At 31.1% G+C, this 15,552-nt stretch overlaps 1 protein-coding gene across 1 annotated transcript in view; it reads right to left on the minus strand.

The window, feature by feature from the left end:
* Window positions 1-2,381: 2,381 nt before the first annotated feature.
* LOC107445030 (nephrin) overlaps window positions 2,382-15,552 on the minus strand; it is a 78,752-nt gene continuing 65,581 nt past the window's right edge. Inside the window, exons 17-20 of the mRNA XM_043049932.3 lie at window positions 14,227-14,514; window positions 12,885-13,067; window positions 6,508-6,650; window positions 2,382-2,695 (exon numbers count right to left, since the gene is read on the minus strand). Of these exons, the coding sequence (XP_042905866.2) occupies window positions 2,606-2,695; window positions 6,508-6,650; window positions 12,885-13,067; window positions 14,227-14,514 (704 nt within the window). The 3' untranslated portion in view covers window positions 2,382-2,605. The remainder of the gene's footprint in view (window positions 2,696-6,507; window positions 6,651-12,884; window positions 13,068-14,226; window positions 14,515-15,552) is intronic.

The following is a 15,552-nucleotide window of genomic DNA, read 5'->3' on the forward strand; positions in this document are numbered from 1 at the left end:
TTTAAGGTGGCTCTTTCTGGTAATTGGAAAAAATGCAAATTGGAGTGAAAGGGAAATTAAATAGTTTGTATTTTGGATAAGATTACGTCACTACAATAGTAAGCTGCCATCGGCTTGAGATTTATGTCTTCTCTTAAGAAATTTGTTTTTAAAAAATTTATTATATTTATATATGATCTTTTATTATATTTATACTTGGAATTATATTATATTCTATTATATTTATACTTAGTATTGTATTTATATATGATCTTTTATTACTATCTGATGCTTTTTTTCCTAAAATGCTCATTTTTGACTGCTCTTTCATGTAAATTTCGGTAGTAATTTTATTTCGATATTAAATAAATAAATATATAGATTACTCCCAACGATTTTCTTATGTTACCTAATATATAATATTTTTGGAAGAATTTCGTCTGATATAAAAAATCAATATAATTCCAAGGTTAAATTTCTTTAAATTTTTTTTAATTTTAAAATAAATTTTTGAAATTTTGTAAATATGTTGTTTTTAACAATATAAACTTGTACTGAAAATTTCAAACAAATCTCTTGATAATAACTAAAAAAAATTAAAGTCCTTTATCGCTAACTAACTGTTAATTAACTGGTTTTCCTGAGCGTTAAATTAAACTCTTACTTTTCTAAACTGTTAACTATTAATCAATATTTTCTTATTCCAGCGCAAAAAAAAAACAGTTTTATAGTTACGTTAATACTGTTATTAAAATACATTGGTAGTTATGGATAGGTTAATCTTCTCGAAAGCAAGCTATAATTATGATGATGATGGAGTATGGTAAAAACTTCCTTTATGGCTAAGGTCCAGGTCCTTTTATAATTTCTTCTGGAACAAGGGACGCAACATCCTATCAATCTTTAAGGGGAAAAAATGGTTTGAGAATTTAAGGAGGACACACAATGTTTGAATATCATATTTTGGTTGAATTGATATGGTTGCGAGTGACAATTTAGATATTTTTTTAAATGTTGCACAACAAAACATATATTTTCTGATATAAATTCTTTCCATGAGTGTCAGTACTTAATAGGATGACATACCTTGGTTATTTGAGCAGTAAGAGCAGCATAAAACGAGCATCTTTAAAATTTTCTTTCTAATTCATGTACTGGGAGTCAATCTTAAAGGCTCCAGAGACTGACCTTAAATGTGTTAGTTAATTAGTGCAGGAGATATTTCAAGTTGCAAACTCAGGTACAAAAACGTACAGATAGGTGACAAAGTAATACAAACCCTTCAGTAACAACTTTATCTAAATAATCTTTCTTTTATCAGCAAAAGTTTTTGCAAGATTTTACATGGCAAAACTGATGGCACAATTTGAAAGAGAATGCTTGAAACTTTTAGAAATGAAGTTATTTTTACCTCTGCAAAATTAGGATCACCCAAAATAAGGAAAGGAAGTTTGCCACATCTTTAAAGATTTAATTCCAGCAATTTTGAAATTATTCCGTAGGATTGAAATATTGATATTAGAACATTTTTAAAAAAAAAAAATTATAGTGCTATTGAAAAAGGAAGGAAGATTTTAACTTCCTACTCTCACATTTTGGTCCATACAACTTTTGCATGTGTAGAAAAAGGAACCTTTCTAAAAGCTTCAAGCAGAATCTCTCAAATTGAACCAATAGTTCCGCCATGTGAAGTCTTCCGGAACATATGCTGTTAATAGAAGTATTGTTTACAAAGAGATTTGTATTATTTTGTCCCCACTTTGTACCTACTTTGGTTAAATGTACCTTTTTCGCGGCAGATTTGGATTCTTGACCCTCAAAATATTGGGGGTACCTGCAATCTGGAAAACATGCGGTCCTAATAATTAGATAGGAGAGTGTTCAAAAGCTTCGTTATTTATTTTACATCTTGTGTGTTTCGCCATCTCAAAAAATCATATAGTTGAACTTTTTTTTCTCATATACTATTTGATCAATTATCTTCAAATTTTAGATTTTGTAATTTTAAATTACGTAAAATTAGTTTGGTGTCAAAATCTATGTATCAAACAATTCTAATTTGGTTTTTATCATCATTAAGTTAAACAATAAAATAAAACATATTATTATTAAAAAAAATTACTTTTGGAATTGAATTTATCTTTGGATAGATGACTTTTATAACTGTGTGATTCCATATAAAGAACATGTCAATAAACATGTTAATAAAAAAGTAAAGCAAACACTAATAGGTCTAACTCAATGTACTAACTCTGACAAAAAAATAATTAGGTTAGGTGATCGAACTGTTAAAATTGATTCCCTATTCGTAAAAATTCGGTCATTAAATGGATAAAAAATGTTATAGTGTTAAATAATTTACTGCTTTTTTCCCACTGTACAAAAGAATGTACAATAATCTTGAATGTTTTTCATATTTCAATGTTTTATTTGTATATTTACAAATGGTGCACTCGTTTTTTTCCCAAAAGTAGTCATAACGTTATTATAATATAATCATCAATATTTTAATGTCAAGAAATAAAACAACAAAATTTTCAAATATATATTTAAATTATTAATGTGCATATGGTTTGTTAAAAAAATGATATGATGCAATAGTTTTTCATTCACATGAGCCTCAATCTCAAACCAGTGCTCCAGATACAGGTTCTCGGAATGTATCATATGAGTAATCTTTCATATCTTCGTTCGTAGATGAAGTACTTTCTGATGCCTATAAATTATTTTAAAAAAAACTATTAAACTGATTAACTACTATAAAAGGTTGTTATTAACAGTGATTAGAATTAGAAAAAAAGAATTAAAGAAAAAAGATTTGAAAAGAAAATTATAAGTTTTTTTATTAGTTGCGCATAAGATGCAAGTACATAAAATCCATACGATAAAACAAAATTACAAAGAAAACAAGGAAAGAAATAAAAAGGAAAAATATTTTTAAAGGAGAAGAAGAAAAATTATCAAAAAAATTATTTTAAAAAATCGATATTACATGACGAGATTATATCTTTCTGTTATTTTGTTTTCTGGCTATTTAAATTTTTTTTTTTAAATTCTAAAAGATTTTTTTTCAATAATTTTTTTAAATAATTTTTCTTCTTCTTAAAAATTTTATTTCCCTTTTATTTCTTTCATTGTTTTCTTTGAATTTTTATCTTATTGCATGGATTTTATTTATTAGTAGCTTATGCCCAGTTAATAAAAAAAAAAAAACTTTTTAATTCTCTTAGTAAATTTCCTTCTTTTTTTATTGTCTCTTTATATATATATATATATATATATATATATATATATATATATATATATATATATATATATATATATATATATATATATATATATATATATATATATATATATATATATATATATATATATATATTTGCGAGTGTGTACCTGAATGTGAAGCGCATAGGTTTCTTTACATATAAATCCACCTTTCTGCTCTTTTGAGAATAACACAGAAATCTGTTCTGTTCTGTAGTTCATTTACGTCGCACTAGAGCTGCACGATAGGCTATTGGCGACGGTATGGGAAACATCCCTGTGGATAATCCGAAGACATGCCATCACAATTTTGATCGTCTGCAGAGGGGATGGCACTCCTGCTTCGGTAGCCCGACGACCTGCACGCGAAATCGAGCATTTTACGGTAGAACAGTATAACGAGGACCAATACCGCACACCCTCGGTGCCTACGCAGACTGATCCAAGTGGCACCCACCCGCACACTGACCGCAGCCAATGTTGCTTGACTTTGGTGATCTGCTGGAAACAATGTCTTAACGATCAGTACACTGCGGGACACAACACATAAGACAAACATATGACTTTAATTTATTGCATCATAAATGTAAATGTATTATCACCTTCATCCGACCACTCAGCAGCAGAGAAGTGGGGACACTTAGTATTCGCTCGAGTGAATTTTAAAAACTCCTGGTTCGGACTATATTATTAAATTTTATAATAACTGTAGCTTGTAGAGAAAACTTTATTGCAGATCTGAGTCTCCTGCAACAGGAAGGGAAAAAAAATTTCCTCGGTGTTACCAACACGAGAATCGCAGTGACCTATTTAAATAATAAAGTGGTAAAAATACTGCTATAATATTACCCGTTTTTTGATGAAAAAATTTGGCGAGTTCGGTTACACGTAGTAACGGAGCATACTCTGAATCATGATAACGGTTCTAACAGCAGCGCTTGAATTCAAGAAGTTCAGTCAATTTTAGTAATGGACAGAAGAATAGAGATTCCTTTTATTTCTTTCAGTTCAACAATTTAGTATTTTGAAGGATTAAATATTTCAATAACAAACTTTTATTTGTAACGGAAAATATTTTCTACCGATGGGCTAAATTCATTTTTCAGTTATTGCATTTTTTTAAATTGAAACGAAGCTTCAACCAATTAACCAATTTGAGCAACGCACTTATAAATCCTATCGGTGCTTCCTATCACTTTTACCAAGTTTGGAACTGCTGTACTGAATCGCCCTGCATTAAGGGTGGCTAAATCATAGATGAATGTACGTCGAATTTATTTTAATTAACTGACTTGTTCGTTAATTTAACAAATGAGCAAATGGGTCAATTATGTGAGCATTAGTCATTGCATTAGGATTTTTTTAATTGAATGAATAGTTAGTATATGAGAAAACTGGAGGCTTAGATACACAATAGATGAGAAGTTTGTGTGGGGATATGTGGAGTAATTGCAGTAATCGGTGGTGTTCCAACCATAGCCTTTAACCCTTTAATGGTCGCATAATTTTGAGAAAAGTGTCATAAAAGTGTCTATTATTTCATTCAGTGAAATTATAAACGAGGTGTATGTCCAATATATTTTCAATTTTCGGTTAAAATTAGCTTACATGTTTGATGAGTGATAATTTATGGTTTAAAATAAGCTATCTCTAAACACATTGCAATTTGTCAGATACTGGCATCTGGTGTATAGATTGAGAAATAAACATGATTCCGGGTGCAAGAACTAGAATGTTTTAAGTTTTTTCATGCGTTATTTATTGAACACTTCAGCCCTGAAATATCACGGGCACGAGAAAGAAATAGTGGGTGAAACTTCCCGTCGTTTTGACGGGAGGAAGGGGTTTGAAACAGGGGAAACAGACTTGAGAAATTCAGGTAGAATACCTAGCTACTTTCAGGGAGCGGAGGAAAAGGGATATTATATGTAGACACATACCCTCAAACTACTACGGAGCTTCCGTCCAGAAAATCGAAGGTTATACAATGATTTTTTAATAAATAAGAATTAATCCATCGAATTCCAATTCATTTAAACACCAGACTAAGAGGGAACAGCCTAATTATTAACTGTTCCTAAGTTTTTGATAACAATGTTTGATATTTTTTATTTCGAGGATTAGCAAATCAAATTTTATACCTAGCTACATTATAGTTTAAATGATGTGGTAATTATCAATGGATTACCTCTCTCTGAAATAAACTAATAGCAACTTATTTTTGCCAACACTTTTTATTTTTCCGAAATAAATGCATGGCAAGTCTCACTAGTCAAACGATGCCATTGGCATTCCTGCCAACTTTTCCGGATTTTGCAATTAATCAGGTTGCCACTTTTATGAATTCAAACACGATTCTTGTTTTAGTAAATTTGATTTAAAATGACTTTGATTATTGGAACATTCAAATAATTTAAACATATTGAAGATCTACTACTACTCATCGTTACGAGTTTCTATAGGTGGGCTAAATATAAATGAAAAATCTGCTTACAATCTCAATTAAAATTTCATTCTACTACCACTATATAAAAGCTTCTTCAATGAGCGTAGAATGTTTGCTGATATGCATTGGGATAACTGAATTTTTTACACCACTTCATGCAAGTAATTTGAACGTAAGTATATTTTATTTTATAACCGTCGTTAAACAGCGGACCCAATTTTATGGGTTTACGACTACTAATGTTCAACTCTACAGCCTTGTAATTTTGAACCCAATCCAGAAGACAACGGAACTCCTGGATCGAGTAATGAGAGAAATTTGCCTTCGTGGAGGACTTTTTGATGGAACTGACCCGCATTTGCGTTACATGGAGTGGGAGACCACGAGAACCTCCCACGGTTAGCCCGACGACAAGGGGACTCATGATCCATCTACCACTGAGGATATTTCACGTCAGCACTGTGATCGGTGCCAGCCGGATGCGGAATTAGTATCCACGGGGGATTCGAACCCGGTTCGCCTCATTGGAAGGCGAACGCTCTATACCCTGAGCCATCGCCGCTCTAAACGTAAGTATAGTAGTAAAGTTCATATAGAGAACTGAATTTGATCAAATGCAATGATCAAGATTTCATAAAAGATTCATTTGTTTTAAAAACTTCGACTCTAGTTTGCTATCTCTGATACATATAATTTGCATGAAACTCAAACGTTGGAGGATATGTGCATAGAATTGCATAAAGACTTTTGCAAGATATAAAGCTTGATTTATCTCGTCAAAGATATTAAAATAACTTAATAAACAAAAATCTTACCGATTCTGAAGATAATATTGATTCTGAATCATAAGTAGAAGTTCTATCAATTGTTTTCTCATAACTTTCATCGGTGAAGGTAGTCTCTTCAGAATTTATTTGTGATGAAGAAATTCTCCCTGTAGAACTCGATAAATCACTACCTATGAATAAAAATTAATAATTCATTTCCATTACACATGGCTAAAAAAATTATGACAAGACTGGACGCTTAAATTCTTGATGTATAATACATATAATCATGTCCTCCTCATGTATTGTAGTGTAATAGTACTATAGTCTGTTCCTCCTTCTTCACTAATAGTCATAAAAGTAGTGTTAAAGCGAAGTGTTTATGCGATACTTAACACTAGGTTTACAGGACGCGTCATTTTGAATTTTATAAGGAAAATTACAAAACCCGTTTGCATTTTTATTCCATCTCTTGTAATGACTTTTATCCATTGATCAAAATAAATATATATTGAAGTCTATTTTCTTCAAAAGCGTTGAAATATTGAAATTCTCTTTGTGGTATACCTATCTCTACGGATATGCGCCAATTTGACACGATCGTAATTTAGACAAAATTTTGTGTAAACATGTAAACATCACAATATAAATAGGAATGTACCGACAATACTTCAATCCGTTATCCGATATCGTTATCTCAAATGAAACAAACGATAAGCAACTGTTGCCGATAAACAGTGATAGAAAGAACAAACGCATAATATCAATTGATGTCAGAGTGTCAGATTTTGAAGGTTTCTGTTGCTTAGTTCGAGTATTTAAAAATAAAATACTACAATTTTTCATAAATATATATCTCATATTTTCATTCTTTTTCTTATAGTTTATAATTACATTGCTTTCTAAGTGCAGTGATACCAACTGCTCCGGACACGCCAAAATAAATTTAAAAAAGCGGTAAATAACTGGAGTAAATTTCGCTAAATTAAAGTGGTGAATTATATAAGCCTACAAATTATTTAGAAATAGTGGTGGATAAAAATCTACTAAATTGAATTTATTAAACTAAGAATCACAATTGATAAACTACAAGAAAATGAAAAAAAATTTGATTATGAAATTGTATAGCATCATCGATTTAGAAGTTTTAGAGTAATGTTTTAGAGTAGTACAGAAAAGTAACAGCAGGAGTGCCCCAAGGAAGCATTCTTGGGCACATATTATTTATATTATTTACCCACAACTTTCCTGTCGACAAACAAGACTTTAACAGCATAAATTGTGACACTGCAGGATTAAACGAAATTTTTACTTTTGAAAACTTAAGAGAAGACATAAACCTCAGGCTGATGGCAGCTTACTTTTGTAGTGACGTAATTTTATCTAAAATTCAAAATATTTAATTTCCTTTTACTTCAATTGCATTCCAATTACCAGAAAGAACCACCCTAAAGATCACAATTCAAGACGAATGGGGAAAAGGCCGCTAATGGTCCCAGGCGCCCAGATAAATATTGATGATGATGACTGAAGTTAAATTGTATTTTAATTTCAGAAAAGATTTTATTAAAAGAGAGGCATCTTCTAGTGTTTAACAACACTGGTAAATGCGCTGAGAACAGGAAAAAATGTATTTTTTATTATTTTTCTTAGGCTAAAAGTGTACGTTATTACGTTGGGAAATTCTTTTTTTTCCTATTGCGTATGATTTTTGCGGATCTTAGGTATTTTCACGCTCATGTATGCGATCGGTTTCCTATGGCTAAAATATTTTTAAAATAAATTCATAAATCCTGGAATCAACAAAAAAAAAAACTTTATTCCACCTCTTTATAGATAAAAATAAATTCTGACGGAGAACCTTTTTAAATTACCTTCCTTCGTAATTGTAATATCACTCAATCGTAGTATGTAAATTTTTTAATTGGACATAAATAAAGATCTGCACATTACTTATCTACCACTTTAAATAATGAAAGTAACGTTATATTAATTAAGTCAATAATATATTTAATTGTTGTTAAGGTTTTAGAAATTTTGCTAAAAATAGAAGCATCTTCTAGTGTTAAACTACACTGGTCAATGCTGAGAGCAGGAAAAAATTTATGCATTTTTTATTACCTAGCTTAGGCTAAAAGTGTACGTTATTACACTTGGAAATTTTTTCCCCTCTACCATACGATTTTTGCGGGCCTTAGATACTTTCACGTTCATGTCTGCCATCAGTTTCTTTCTTCAAACCACTCGAGTGATTACTATACTCTGTTGTAAGTTAAAAAACAAAAACCCATTATCCCTATGGAGAAAACCTGTTTGCAGCTAAGTGCACGAGAACGTATATCAATATCGCTAACTCTTGACGTGGCGCAATTAAAGTTATTAACAATACAGTAGAAAAACAATAACAGTTATTAACAATAATAATCACAAACAGTTAACAAGTAATAAGTATTTAGAGAAATATCTAAAAATCGTTACAAATATACGTCTTTCCTTCCGCATTTAAAGAAACTGTTGAAAGAATAATAAATACTGTTTCTTGCAGACGATTTTCTTCTACAGCGAAACAAAAGTAAAAATCCTTTATCTCGCATTTGATTTGTTAATAGCGTGTCAAAAACAAGGCGCTCCATTGTTAGCCGTCAAATCAAATCCAATGTTGTAGCAACGTCATACAGTTGTTTCGTTTTCATGAAAGAATGTTCTCATTATTTATGGAAATATGTCTCCAAGTTTCAGGGGTGCTACTCGCAAAATATCAAATTGTCTCACCAGAAATTGCATTTCGTCTCAGTTAAAATCTCATTTTGGCTCAGTTTGTCTCAGCTAAAATTATTTTTAGACTCAGTTTATCTCAGCTAAAATGACTATTAATCAGTTTGATAACAATATAAAGATAATTTTCAGGATCCATAAAACCATTAATAGCATACTAGGAGTACTACAATTATACATACATTCACTATTGCTATCGGATTTTAAAATCAGGTTAATATGAATCGTTCGGTTGGATTTTAAAATCGCGTGAATATGAATCACGATTTTGAATTTTAAAATCACGTGAATAAGAATCGCACTGTTGGATTTTAAAAACGCGAAAATACAAATAGCGATATTGAATTTTTAAATCGCGTAAATAAGAATCACGATGCATAATTTTCAGATCACGTGAATACGAATCGCAATGAGTAATTTTTAAATGGCGTACAAATACGAAAAACGAGATCTGATATTACAACTGCGTGATAACGAATCGCAATATTGGATTTAAAAATGCGTGAATACGAATAGCGAAGTTGGATCTTAAACTCGCGAGAATACAGATCGCGATATTGAATTTTTAAATTGAGTGAATAGGAATTGCTAGTACGATTTTTAAATAGCGTAAAAAAAATCGCAACACGTAAGTCTTAAATCAGTTAAATGCGAAAATCGATGATTGATATTAAAATCATCTGATTAAAAATCACGATTTTAGCATATTCCAGCGCAGTTCCCAATATTTAAAATTCCGAAAATCAGCCAAACAAAAAAAAAAAAAAAATCAAATATTGGCGGTCGAAATGAAACGCTTATACTCCTTTCCACTCTATAGCGGAAGTCGCGGTAATCCGACTATCGTTCCGGGGGCTTGGGTTTCTCTAATTCAGTGTTTCTTAACCTTTTTGATACAATGGACCCCTTTTAAAAATTTTTTAGAAGTCACGGACCACCCCTCTGAGAAAAAATATTGCAAAAAACATCAATTTTTAGTATTTAATTTATTTTAGCATTTAATTTTATTATTTCAATAGTATGCAAAATATTTAAAATTAAAATTTTTAGTCTGAAGGCTGTTGCTGCTTTTCCTTAATTAATAAATTGAACAGAGGGATGGTTTTCGACAAAGCAACGCGCATAACATGTTCAACATTCAATCAATAACGATGTTTTGTTTTTATTGTCACAACTCTGGAAAGTCCAGCTTTGTAAGATACACTGTAGCTAACGGAATTACAGCTGAAATAGCTCGCTTTACAAGCAATGGGTAGGCTACTTTCACAGAAGACCAGAACTCTCCGAGTGTTTTTGAATCGAAATCCATTTTTAGCAAATACTTTGTTCTAAGACCAATAAGCTCATCTTTGGTAAGGTTCATAATCATCAATACAGTCAATATCACAAAGAAAAGGATGACGAATCCATAACTCATCTTTTATCTTTATCTCATCTAAATTAAGATATTTTTTCAATGAAACTTGAAGTACTTCCAGGTGTTCACAGATTTCTATTTTTAAGTTATCTGTAACAAATTATCTTGCCAAGATCCAATATTCAGAAAGCACTTCGTCCAACATTTAAAAGTTTGTATATATCTCATTTTGAATTCTATTTTTTTCAAAGTGGCATCTTCAATTAGAATGCTTGTAGTTTCTCAGTTGCATCCATAATGGTAATATCGGGTCCTTGAATTAAAAGACTTATATTGTTCATGTGGTTAAAATTATCTGCCAGGTAAGCCAATTTATAGGTAAAATCTTTCAAGTGAAAATTCGATCATCAACATGAAAAATTGTCTCAAAACCTGCCCTCGTGACAATTCTGTGTGGTACAGAAGTACCTCATGTTCTTCTTCCATTTCTTGACACAACGTTTTAAAGAGACGATGATTAAGAGCTCTACGTCTAATAAAATTTACAGTTTTAATAACTTTTGATAATGCTTCTTTTAAGCTGGTTGGAAGAGTTTTGTAGCCAGCGCATGTTTATGTAAAAAACAATGAGTAACAAGAACATTAGGAGACTTTATTTTCACCAACAGGGCAAAACCAGATTTATTGCCAAGCATCACAGGTGCTCCATCTATACGAAGTGAATGAAGTTTTTCTTTCCAGCCGAAGTCTTGTTTAGTAAAGAAAACATTTAACATTGCTAAAACATCAACTGCCTTTGTAGTTTGCAAAAGAGACTCACAAAATAAAAATTCTTCTTTGATAGTATCAAGAGACACGTAACGAACAAAAACAAGAAGTTGACTATAATTCAAGATATCTGTAGTTTCATCCAGTTGCATATTAAAGGGAAATGGCGATACTTTCAATTCATCGATGATCTTTTTCAAGATATTGCAAGAAATTTCAACTATTCTTGACTGTGTCACATCATTTGAAAGTGGAATTGCCCCAAGTTTTTTTTTCTCTGTTCCAATCTACAAACTAATTCAATCATTTCCAGCGCATATGGCTTAATTAACGTCTCTCCAATAGTATGCGGTTTCTTGCTTTTAGCAATATGATATGCAACTTTGAGAGATGCCTCAACCAGAGTTTTTTGTGGAATACCAAATCCAAGTTTGTCTAATGTTCCAGATTTCAAAAACTGGGCTTTCTTCTTAGTAAAAAATTCTAGATCTAGTAACCTGAACAAGGTGTCAAATGTACGTAGCTTGATAGGGGATAATAAAAATAGTACAGCGGACGTCATCAGGGGTTGCCCCTGGTTGTGCAAACTGAAAACCGGTTAGTGGAGGATGTTAAAAATATGACAGGGATATTAGAGGGCTGTGTGTAGTCCGTACTAAATTTGGGGTATCTCGATCACCTAGTTTCAAATATGTATGTATTTTCACCTTTTAGAAAGAAAAAAAGATCAATGTTACTTAAATATTATTGATCCAAACGTTTTAAAAATTAGGAGCAGTCGGTGGACCCCCAAAATATGACCCACGGACCCCTAAGGGGTCCATGAACCACAGGTTAAGAAACCCTGTACTAAATCAACAAAGCTTTACATATTATTTGTATCTATTTATGTTGCACCCATTTAGAGAAAGGAACATACCATTAACCAGATCAAAATGATAATTCCGAAACTAAGGGCTGGAAACGGTTTTTTCAATACCATAGGTCAAATGCATGGTCAGTTGTTCTATTATTGTAGAGTTATTTATTTATTTTTCTCTAAATGGAGTTTAAACCTTCCGTTGCCGCATGTATTTTTCAATGAAGAAAACAATTTTTAATAAATGCTTTCATTGTAAGATAGCAATTTTTTAAATTTGGCACCTAAAAGAAATATAATGGTTGTATGCATAGATGCCGTCCTAGTACACAAAATATTAAAAGCAGTAAAAAAATATCACCAAAAGTAAGCAGTATATGTTTAGTTTTGCACACGCTTAAAAGCTTTCCCTCACTAGTATTAGGTCTTATATATTTGTTTAGTTCGTTCATATGTTCTGATGGTCAAAATCATTTTAATTAAGTTTTTAATCACTTAAGTAGTGAGTAAAATTTGCTTCTTTAAGTATTTTCCATGCCAAGTTGGCACATAGATGAATGTACGTGTTAAAAAAAGTTTGTATGCAGAATTTTGAGAGTTAATTTATATTTACTTGTGTTAATATGAACCAAATGTGTTTTTTCTCTAAATGACATAGTTAAATACCTGAATAAGCTTTTTTCAATCTTGGCTTCTTCTTATGATAGTATAAAGAAAGTAGCACTATGTTGAAGAGGAAAAGAATTAAGAAAACCGCTCCAACGGCACTGCCTAAAACTTCAATTAAAAAATAGTTTAAACCACTAGGCACTTCTTCCAATTGTGGTTTTTCTGTTGACAAACCTGTAACTATAGGAACAATAATAAAATTTCATTACCAAAACAAAAATTAATAATAAAACCCATAAACAAAATTAATTTTTTTTTTTATGAAATTGAGGACGTTAGTGAACTTAATCTTTCCTTACATAATGTTTGTTTTGTTTAATTAGAATTCTACCAAGCATATGATGCAAAATCACAAATTTCTTCCAAGATCAAAAAATCAAATGATTTTTATAATTAAACATATGCCGTTAACCTATATCTCACGATAACAACAGTATGCTGCGGGAACAATTTTTTTCGCCAAAGGAATTACGATTACCAACCCTTTCATAAAAAATAAAAATAAAAACTTATTAATGCCTTTACAAATTCTCAGGCAGTGTCTAACGGTAATAATTTTTTAGCTAATAGTGATATGAAAGTAAAAGTATGTGAAAGTAAAAATAAATGCAACAATTCGATTCGCATAGCTACCAATCTGCACTCGCTAGGACCCTGCAATACTTTATTTACATAAAATTAATTTTCTTCTCAAATGAAGAGCTTAATAGAAGATCCAGGTAAGTGACATTTTAAGCGTATTAATTAAACAGAGAAAATAACATAAAGGGATTGCATCAATATGGGTATGTTTAATGTATTTGAATTGTTTTAGCTTTTGCTTTAATACAAAAATAATTAAGCCACATTAGTTTTGAGTACGCTAGCATGATTTTCATTTAAAATTAAGAAGTAGAAAAAAAATGAGGCCAAGAATTATTAGCTCCGCCTTCCAATAAATCTAAAATAAATTGTTCGGATACTTTTTCTTTCTAACACTGATTATACTTCCCCTCTCTGAAAATTTTACTAACCTGGTTCTTTCACTAAGCTCTTCAAATATCATATAAAGTTTGATGATTGAAACAAATTGAGTATATATCATTTAAAGTGATTATTGTAACAAGAATAATTTATACGTCATTGGATTTTTTTAGCTGATATACAACGGGAAATAATTTTACAAAACAAAAAAATAAAAATAATTCTTTTTTCTCCTTGTTACATTTTTCTGGCAAATAAAATAATACTGTTTTCAAAAATTATCTTCTGTATGTTACCTGAGAAACAAGTAATGTCTTTATTGTTTAAAATGAACAATACTAAACACTTGGAGCACAACATGTGAACAATTTCTCACCTAAAGTTTTGGTTTTCATCAGTTTATCAGTGTAAGGACTGTTTCCTTTTTTATTTATAGACATGATTGCCAATTCGTATTCCATCTCAGATTTCAAATCTTTTAGCCACAAATAGTTCGATTCTGGTGGATGAACATCGATGTAAGTGAATGATGGATCAAATATTGTTTTATATCGTATTCGGTAAGTTTGATTGTGTCCACCATCAAATCCTGGAACCCACCTCAAATGAATGGCATCATTTGTGGTATTTAAAATTCGTATCAGAACAGGAGGATCAGGAGCACCTGTAAGAATATTAAAAAAATACACAGTACTTAAAAAAACAATACGAAGTGCTTTGCCAATTTGTACAAGAGTTGCTAACTTGCTCCGCTCAGTGAAAAATTTTTTTTAGCGATATAGCAACATTTATGCTTTTACGTACAATTCTTGGTTCAGCAAATTCTATATGTAGGCTTTTTAGCCACCTTTACTTCGTAATAACACATAGGCTAATATAAAATGCCCCTTTGATGCTGTTATTTCGTAGTGAACCTCTTAACCCGTTTTATCCCGACTTTTTATACTGAAGTAGTGCAAAAAGTGTCTTTTTGAAAAAAGCGGTATAACATGTTATTCAACTAAATGGCTAATATCAACTGTTTGTTACCATTTCAATTCGAAATGTCCCTGCACCTTATAAGATCTAGTGATAGAAACTTAAATCACTATTAAATTGTGGCGGAAGGGAAACTCTTAATTCTCCTAGATAAATGACAAACCTGAAGCAGGTTAACCCGTTAGTGCCCACCGTCATATTTATAGGACAGTTTTCTTTTTCAAAAACATATATTGTGGTAGGACAATTGTTTCAATTTTGTCTTTTATCTAGGAGAATTAAAAGTTTCCCTTCCACCATAATTTATTAGTGATTTAAGTTTCTATCACTAGATGTATAAGTATCAGCTGCTGGGAAATTTCGAACTGAAATGGTAACAAATAATTGATATTACCCATTTAGTTGAATAACATATTATACCACTTTTTTCATAAAACCACTTTTTGCACCACTTCAATATAAAAAGTCGGGATAAAACGGGTTAAAATGTTCGCAAAATTATCCAAATTCTGCAAATTTTAGTTTTTAGTTTTCTACTGCTTTTTTAAAATTTTTTGATGAAGGCGGAGCAGTTGTAAGTCAAACTTCCAAACAAATAAATACAATACACCTAGGTCTGGGGTCCGATTTCACGTGCTAATGATTGTGGGCCTGATTGGACTGCACTCTCTCCGATTTTGTCTTAGGTATTCAAAATCCTCTCTTTGTCTCAGGCGTTTTCAGA

This window comes from Parasteatoda tepidariorum, chromosome 5 (assembly GCF_982258835.1).
Source record: "Parasteatoda tepidariorum strain Cologne lab strain chromosome 5, Ptep-v5.0, whole genome shotgun sequence".
NCBI classification, from domain to species: domain Eukaryota; kingdom Metazoa; phylum Arthropoda; class Arachnida; order Araneae; family Theridiidae; genus Parasteatoda; species Parasteatoda tepidariorum.